This window comes from Danio aesculapii, chromosome 6 (genome assembly GCF_903798145.1).
Source record: "Danio aesculapii chromosome 6, fDanAes4.1, whole genome shotgun sequence".
NCBI classification, from domain to species: Eukaryota; Metazoa; Chordata; class Actinopteri; order Cypriniformes; family Danionidae; genus Danio; species Danio aesculapii.
This window is the reverse complement of record NC_079440.1, coordinates 57,377,544-57,386,155: the sequence shown is the minus strand read 5'-3', so window position 1 is coordinate 57,386,155 and position 8,612 is coordinate 57,377,544. Positions and strand designations below refer to the sequence as shown.

At 41.7% G+C, this 8,612-nt stretch overlaps 1 protein-coding gene across 2 annotated transcripts in view; it reads right to left on the bottom strand.

The window, feature by feature from the left end:
* Positions 1-8,612, bottom strand: part of nav1b (neuron navigator 1b) — a 161,314-nt gene that overhangs the window by 129,169 nt on the left and 23,533 nt on the right. Inside the window, exon 1 of one of the 2 annotated variants that reach the window (XM_056460599.1) lies at positions 7,467-8,360. The exons of the other annotated variant lie outside the window; for it this stretch is intronic. Within the exon in view, the coding sequence (XP_056316574.1) occupies positions 7,467-8,082 (616 nt within the window). The 5' untranslated portion in view covers positions 8,083-8,360. Of the gene's footprint in view, positions 1-7,466; positions 8,361-8,612 lie in introns of those variants that run through there. 2 annotated transcript variants of the gene reach the window in all.

The following is an 8,612-nucleotide window of genomic DNA, read 5'->3' as shown; positions in this document are numbered from 1 at the left end:
CAGATCCACCAGTTGAAGCATGTTAATTATCACATGTAAAACATCCATAATGACACTAAAAAGAGTGGAGTAACAACTTAGAGAAATTATGCATTATTTTTTTTGTATGTGCAAATTATATTGATATACACTTTTTTTATTATATCCAATATTAGTTTTACAACATTTGACACACTCAAGCCACTGCATAAATGTTGTAGCCCATATGCCCTAGACAGTACAGATACATTTCTTAAAGGGTCACGAAACACCAAAACAAACTCGACCTGCAATTAGAGAGATACAAAGTTAGCGTTAGCTCTACTATAAAAGATCTGGGTGTTATATTTGACAGCAACCCAACTTTTGAAAATCATGTCTCACATGTCATGTCTGAGAAATATCGCTAAGTTACGAAGTATGCTATCCATCTCAGATGCAGAAAAGCTAGTTCATGCTTTCATGACTTCTAGGCTGGATTACTGTAATGTTCTGTTTGCTGGCTGCCCAGCCGCTTCTATTAATAAACTTCAGCCAGTGCAAAGTGCAGCTGTCAGAGTTCTTACCAGGTCTAGAAAATATGATCATATCACACCAATTTTATCCTCCTTACACTGGCTGCCTGTTAAGTTTCATATTGATTTTAAAATATCAATTCTTACCTATAAAGCTTTAAATAATCTAGCTCCTGTTTATCTAACTAACCTTAGTCTCACTATAATCCAACTCGCTCTTTAAGATCTCAAAACTCAGGGCTTCTGGTTGTCCCTAGAATAGCAAAGTCGAGTAAAGGAGGTCGAGCCTTCTCATTTATAGCTCCTAAACTCTGGTGCCCTCAGGTACTCACACCTGCAGCTTTTCAACAATGGACTGCCTAGACTGCAGCCCCACACAGGAAGTTTAGCCAGAAGAATAATGGTCGTGCCCAACAGAGCCTGGTTTCTCGAGGTTTTTTTTTCCTTCACTTCGTCAATTGGTGAAGTTTTTTTTTTCCTCGCCACTGGATTGCTTGGATCGGGACTTGTGGAGCTGCACTTCAGTGGATTTGCTCTACAGTGTTTGAACTTTCAGCAGAGAAATTTAAATCACACTGGACTGAGCTAAATTGAACCTCAACTCTGTAATCTGGAGAAGAAACTACTCTGTTAACTACGTTAAGCTGCTTTCACACAATCTACATGAAAAGCGCTATATAAATAAACATGAACTGAATTGATTTGAATTTTTTGAGATGTTGACAGTCATTTATGTGCCACACGTTGCTGAAAAAAACTATCAGGACACATATTTCACAAAAAGGTGAAAATCGGTGGCATTATTTCAAGCAAAGTTCGTTCTTTGGGTTTGAAAAGAAAATTTAAAGCTGCAGAATGCCATTAGATCCTTGTGTGTATTCCAGCGTGTGGACGGGATGTCAGTACCGGCAAGTACAATTTGACGTCTTTGAGCTTTCAGCATTAATCAAACCAATCAGCGAGCTCTATTATGAATAAGGTACAACTTCATTAGTATGCATGATACAGCTTTGAAGACTGTTTTTGCCTGTAGTGTTCAGATAGCAGAGAGATGCCACGTTGTGTTGCCAACCGTGATTAAAATATGTGGAAGAAGAAGAATTGTTTGGAGACATGGGTCGTCAGTGTTGTGTTTATAAAATGTGCTGCAACATAGGTTTTGTTCCCATTTCCCCACTATAAGAGTGCAGCTGGACTCACGTGTGCATACAGTGCTCTGCTAACACAGGACAGAAATACGTTTGTAAGGAACATTTTTTACCCGAGAGCTTTTCGCATCTGGAAATGGTGAAATCCTGATTTGCTGCTCATCTCCTTTTAAAAGACGCAGTTCCAGTTGGTGTTGATAGTCCTGTCTTTACAGATTTGGTAAGTGTGTGATCAATGTTCTTTGTTTATCTTTATTCAGACGGCAAAGTTAGTTCGTTATCGTCAGCAGTACTCTTTCAGTTTTTTGTCAAAATTGTCAAAATGATTCAGTTACTAAGTTTGCAGTACATTAATATCACTATAATAGTATTGGCTGAAAGATCCGCTGTAAATGCTGCTCTCAGGATAGTATATACACACTATGACAGGATAGTATTTACACACACAGCTTTCTGGCGCTACCTACTGAGTGCATCCAAGTTACCAAAACGTGCGGTATTAAACATTCTATTAAAACTACCCTCTTCCAGCAGTTCCTCACATCCAATATCTCGTTTGTCAAGGGGGACATGCATGAAATGTTCCTCAATGAAATTGAAAGTGCCAAACTGCAGTTAAAGTCAACAAAAGAATATTTGGCAAATAATTCGATTACTGATGTCCATGTAAACGCAGTCACAGTCTTTCTCCCGTGTTTGTGTGTTGTTTTACCTCTGTGAAAATCAGCACGTGCCTGAACTGAAACTCCCATTTTTATGGGTTATTTATATGTTTTTACCTTCCCTCTTTCCCTCCCCGACACTCCCACCTAAACAGAGCTAGAAACACCCACTTTCTTGACCTTTTTCAAACTAGAGATGTGAAAACACACTGCTGAAACAGGGGTTTCGTGGCCCTTTAAGTAGTCAAATTAAAACCATTAATTTTTATTTTTGGTTTTTACAAGCTTTGGTGATGTAACAGATTTTTGCTTGTAAATAATAGGTTGCTAATAGCTTTTGTCATTTTACAAAGAGAGCGCAATTGTAATCTTAAGATCGCTAAAACTGAACTGTAATAAATTACTTTGAAAGCAAACTGCATTTAAGAGAGAAGAGGTTCATTTTTTATCATTCAAAGTGGATGTTGGGACGTTCAAAAGAAATAGGGCTTAGGGGGCGATAACGGAACAGAACAAAGCCAGGAACAACACAGGCTCATTGTGAAAATGTGCCCTGATGTACATTTCAGAGAAACGAGAAATATGTGTTCGCGGGTACATATGGCTGCATTTATATGAAAAATGAACACTACGGGGTGGTAACACTGACTGCTTTCATTTGGACATCTTTAATTTAGGTAAAGTTGATTTTATATTGGGACATTCATCACTTGTGACACTGTCCCTATATTGTTTACCACGCTACTTTGAATATTCAGTCTGAAATGGTAAGACTTCAAAACAGCATTAGCACTATTTTATTGACTGTTGTATTTTGATAGTCATTGGGTGCTAATTTGATTTCCCTATTTAAAAATTGCAAACAATACTTTTCTGAAATTATATTTAAGGAGAAAGTCCTAATGTGCTAATATAAAACCAACTTTACCTCAATACGTTTTTTTCCCTAGCGAACTACGAGTCCAACAAAGGAAGTCGCTGTAGAAACACAGGGCCATGATGGCTTTTCTTTTTTAGTTTGCTTATGAAAAGAGGGGTAGAGGTTGTGTGGGTCAGTGGATATCAAGCTGATATATTATGCACAACAAGCCAACCAACTTCTCCAACCCAGGATCATTCTGAAAACATAGTCCCGAGGACGTTTCTGGAGACCACGAATTATGTAGCCGGAGGCACGTATGGCTGCATTTCGTTTTTTAAGCGAACCCTGCGGGGCGGTATGACGCCGTTCATTTTAGCGCTCGCCGGCCGACCGCTTACCTTTGTGTGTAGGGCTTTCCCGCCGCAACCAGTTTGCTCGGTTAGCTCGTCCAGTGCGTGGGTGGGCTCGAGACGCAGAGAGGAGCTGACCCCGACGACAAAGACCGGGTTCGAGCCCGGGGAAGAGTGGTTTCAGAAATCAGGTAAGACTAAAAAAGAATCCAAGAAATAAAGTGAAGAGGTTCATAACAGGGTGAGAATGTGGTCAAATCCGAAAACGTGGTTTAAAAAAAAGTAAAAAAAAAAAAATTAAATTAAAAAAAAGCTGACGAGGGCTTTTCTTTTTCCGGACGGCTTTTGCAAATCGTTGTTTGGGTTTAGGACGGGCGGGTCGATCGGTAAAATCGGTTGGGTTCGGGGATTGAGGTCAGCCAGTCAATAATTCAGCCAATCGGACAGACAGACGTTAGTTCGACAGCGGCCTCTGATGGGTTCGCGCAAGAACAGCGAGGGCGCGAACGGCACTCACGGGAGACGTCCGAGAAGCCAAAAAGGCGCACACAGCGGCCTCTCACGGATTTGCGAAAACCAAAAACTGCAAAAATACGTACCTCCCGGGACGTATTTCGCAGTCTCCAGAAACGTTGTCGGGACTACGTTTTCAGAATGAGCCTCGGTTGAACTTCTCTCACTAATGTGCATGAAAAGGACGGAAAAAAATGTACAGAAATGTACCCAGCAGCCTCTGGTGGATTTACGAGAAATGACATATACGAGAAAATGTGCCCCAGCAACGTATTTGAGGTTGTCAAAAATGTACACGGCGCCCTCTAGTGGATTTGTGAAAACAAAAACTGCCAGGATAGGTAGTCAAAGGTACATATTTTTCAGTTCTCAAAAATGTAGCCCTGGGCACATATTTCCCATAAGCCTGGGTTGGCCAGGAACTATGTTTGTAATTACAGCTCTAGTTTGTGACACAGTTTGCAAATGTTTGTTAGAACGATGGATTCTGGAAACACCAAATCACTGAACTACATTTGTAAAGACTGGAACTTGTGACTTTAGTTGGATAACAATTGTTTTCGGAAATGCATCCCTTATCAGAATAGCTCATATCTCCTTTATAACTTGCGCTACATATTTTATTTCATTGGCACAATGAAGTCAAATCTGCGCAAGTTTCCATATAGGTTTTCCCCAGCTCAACTATTGTCTCTCACTGATATTTTAGGTTATTCCCCTCAGAGGTTTAGACATCTGTGCAGTACAATAGTCGCTGTGAATTCACAGAGGAAAGCAATGCTCCATTCTGAGCATTTCACTATTGTGACCAAAGTTTAGTTTGCCACATACTGTCAAAAAACAAACCCTGAAGGAAGTCTATTATGCAGCACAAATGAGCATAAAACTATGTGTAATTATGAATATCATATTCATCAGTGCTTTGATAGAAATATATAAAGCATTATTCTTAGAGGCCTTGTGATTAAATGTCCCTGTATGGAAAAGTCGCCCTGTAGCACATTGTTTTTCATCTAAATTTAGAGAAAAGCTGAACCACACTAGTGTTGGTTGTAATTATATGTGTAAGAAAGCATGCAAAGCATCTGAATAGAATGCCTGCAGAATTCATATCAGATTCTCGATTATAATTTGGAACCAATCATGATGACAATTCAATGGGATTTAATTTGTATGTTATTGGGAAACTTTTAAAACCCCCATTAGGATTTTTGGGATTGTTTCCAAATTAAAAATCCAGATTTGAATTCTGAAGGGATGTTTGGGCAACAGCCATGGATAGATATTTGTCTTAAAAAATAAGGTGTTTAATCTAGATCAGCAGTTCCCAACAGGGGGGTCAGCGAGCTATGTGAGGGGGTCAGGTCATATTTTTTTTTTAATTTAGCAGTAGACAATTAGGAGAACGATCATGTTGCCTTAGTTCATTTTATCCCCTGGCTGACAAAAAAATGGACTAATTTGTAATTCGGCCTACACAAAAAACTCCTGATTTCACTGAATCCCTGATTCGCCTTCAGCAGCTAATACTAATGACCCAAGAAAACTGGACCCAGGTGAGGAAGCTCCAAACATTACGGGTCACAGCGCTAGCAATACTGGTACACGAAATGCAGGAAATACCAAGACAGTTACCTGAACTATGGTTTTATTCCATTTTCTCGAAGCATAGAGTCCCTCCTGACCCAGCCACAGTGTATTATCTGCACCAAAGTTTTTGCTAAGGAATGCATGAGGCCGTCCAAATTAAAAAGACATTTGCAGACGACTCATCCCCAATACTGTGACAAGCCCAGAGCATTGTTTGAGTGCAAGGCAGAAGAATTGACAAGCCCAAAATGAGATCAGGGACGTCACAGCTACTGACAAGAAACTTTTAAAAAATTGGCAACTAATATAGAGCTAATTTAAAGGCCAAAGGCTAACGTTTTTCAGTTACAAGTGGCCTACTGATGTTTAGCTTTTATATTTTACATTAGGCTATTATTTGTGCATAAACAAAACTAGATATAGCAATAAACATTTTTGCCATCCTTACTGCAAACTTATATGAGCGATAATATAATTAAATGTTGAGGGGGGCCTTACAATATTTTCCAGGGGGAAAAGGGGGTCTCGGGCAAAAAAAGGTAGGGAACCACTGATCTAGATGATATTATTTAATGTAACACATGAATAAACTACAGTAAATGACAACGCAATACAAGCAGAAACTACAGTAAATGACATTGCACACAAACATTTGCAAGGAATCAGGCCCAAATTGGTCATTTAAACAGATGAGGTCTGTACACGGTTGAAATAGAGGTCATCCTTTTGAGATCTGATGCACAAATGCAGGGCATGCTGTGTTCAGAGGATGGCACGAACAAAATGAGATATTTGTTTCAATTCAACAAACATACTTCCTGATTAAACGCAATTGGCAATGCCTGATGGACATGCATTATTCATAACAAGCACTACACCTTAAAAACATCATGCAACCTTCATGCAATTGTATATAATCATATTCTACAGACTGCATCAAAACAAATGATCTATTAGAAGGTATAGCATTATGTCATCCCGTGGAGCTACATAGAGTAGCAGGGGGATATGCATGCTTTTGTTCATCATATTGATGATTTAAATCACTGTCTACTGATCAAGCCACAATCAAAAAGGTTAACAACTCTAAACCAAATTCATTGTATTCCACAGCCTTTTCCTGTTCTCACACTACCCATGTCCCTGATAGCGGCCATTACTTCATTACAGATGAGCGTAGAGCGGCAACACCAGCGCACTAACACACCGAGAGAGAGAGACACGCACAGCACCAAAGAGCCGTCAAAAAGCAGATCAGTGTGTCGAGCCTCACCCCCAAGCGTTTTGTCATTCAATCATTGAAGGATATTGGATATACGCCAAGGGGAATAATCTATGAGTGCCAGTTCTATCCCACCAGTGCATTACACACAAGCGGATTCACAATGCACATGCAACCCAGAACAAAGCCCTGCATCGTCCAGCAGTCCGAGACCACCTTTATAATCATGGAGGCATGCATTCCAGAAATCTCCAATATGGAGCGAAAATGGATGAGTTGTCCAATCAATCTGTGCCTTTGAGTATTAAGGGATAGTTTGCCTCAAAAAATGAAAACTCAGTCATCATTTACCCACCATTTTATCCTGTAAATCAATACACCAAATCAAAAACAAAACATTCTGAAGAATATTGAAAACCAGCAGAGATTGACATCCATACTAGGAACACACTGTGGAAGTCAATGGCTGCTGCTTTCCAGCATCGTTCAGAATATCTTCCATTGTGTTTAACAGAGGAAAGAAACTCAAACAGGTATGGAACCAGGGAGTAAATGATGACCAAAGGGTGAACTATCCCCGTTACGTGGGCATGAAATCTGGAGACTCTTTTTCAACCGTACTCACCAAGTATCTGACTGAAAAGCAACTGCTCCAGGTCACCAAGAACGGTGACCACCAGCTCTGGGTCCACCTTGAGGAAAGGTTTATCGCCACCTTCCTCACCTTGACCCTTGGCCTCTGGGTCTCCTGAGCTCCCAGTCGCAGCTTTCTTCCCACTGGCTTTGGCTTTGCTGGAAAGGATATCATCATCAGACTTGCAGTCGTCAGATGTCTTGCTCAAGGGTTTTACTTCCGCGTAGGGGCCTCGAGGGATACGACTTTGGCCTTTTCCTGGTGCTGCGAGTGGGGTGAATGCCTTGGGTTTGCCCTGGAAGAGGGAGTGGTCTGATTTGGACAGGTTGCGGGAGAGTTGTGTGCCAGCTGTTCCTCCACCGGCCACTGATTTAGGCTTCTTCAGGTGTCCTGAAGCAGCTTTGCTCATGTCATCGCACCACTTGGGTTCATAGAGCTGCATCTTCTTCTCAGCATCCGTCAGGACGGCCAGGTTGGTCAGAGACCTCTGTTTGCGAAGGTTGGATGGCACAGGGATGCGTCCCTCTGTGCTGCCCACGCGGTACACCTTCAGCTCGCTTCGTGCCACGCTCTGTGGCACGCCAGACTTGCCCCTCTTGGCAGCCATGTCTGCACCTTCCCTTGATGCTCTACCTGCCTTTTATTCGACCCCCAGACGTCTTCCTTCAACGGAGAACATTTAGAGCCATAAGAGCATGAGGAGCGGATGAATCTGCTGGACTCTTGCACAGGAAGAAAATGCTAATTCCCTTTAGAGCCCTTTATTTTCCGCCGTTGCTTCCTGTCGGGCTGCAGCAGCTGCCACCCTGCTTCTCCTCTTTTCTTTGCTCTCTCGCTTTCTCTCCTCCCTTCACCAGACCGTGTTGCCGCTGAGCCGTGCAGCAGCCAAATGACAGCAATGCTGCACGCAACAACAGTCCCTGCCCCCTCTCTCTCTCTCTCTCTTACTCCCTCTGTCTCTTATACTCTCTCTCTCCCTTACACACACTCTCATGCTCTCTCTCTCTCTTACACACTCTCTCATCATACACTCACAGTCTCTCTCTCTCTCTCAGTTGCATTTTCCGGTGCGTCTCTCCGCCTCAGCAGAAAGTGTGAGCTGTTAAGGGGCAGATGACAAATTGCACTGCTGGAATA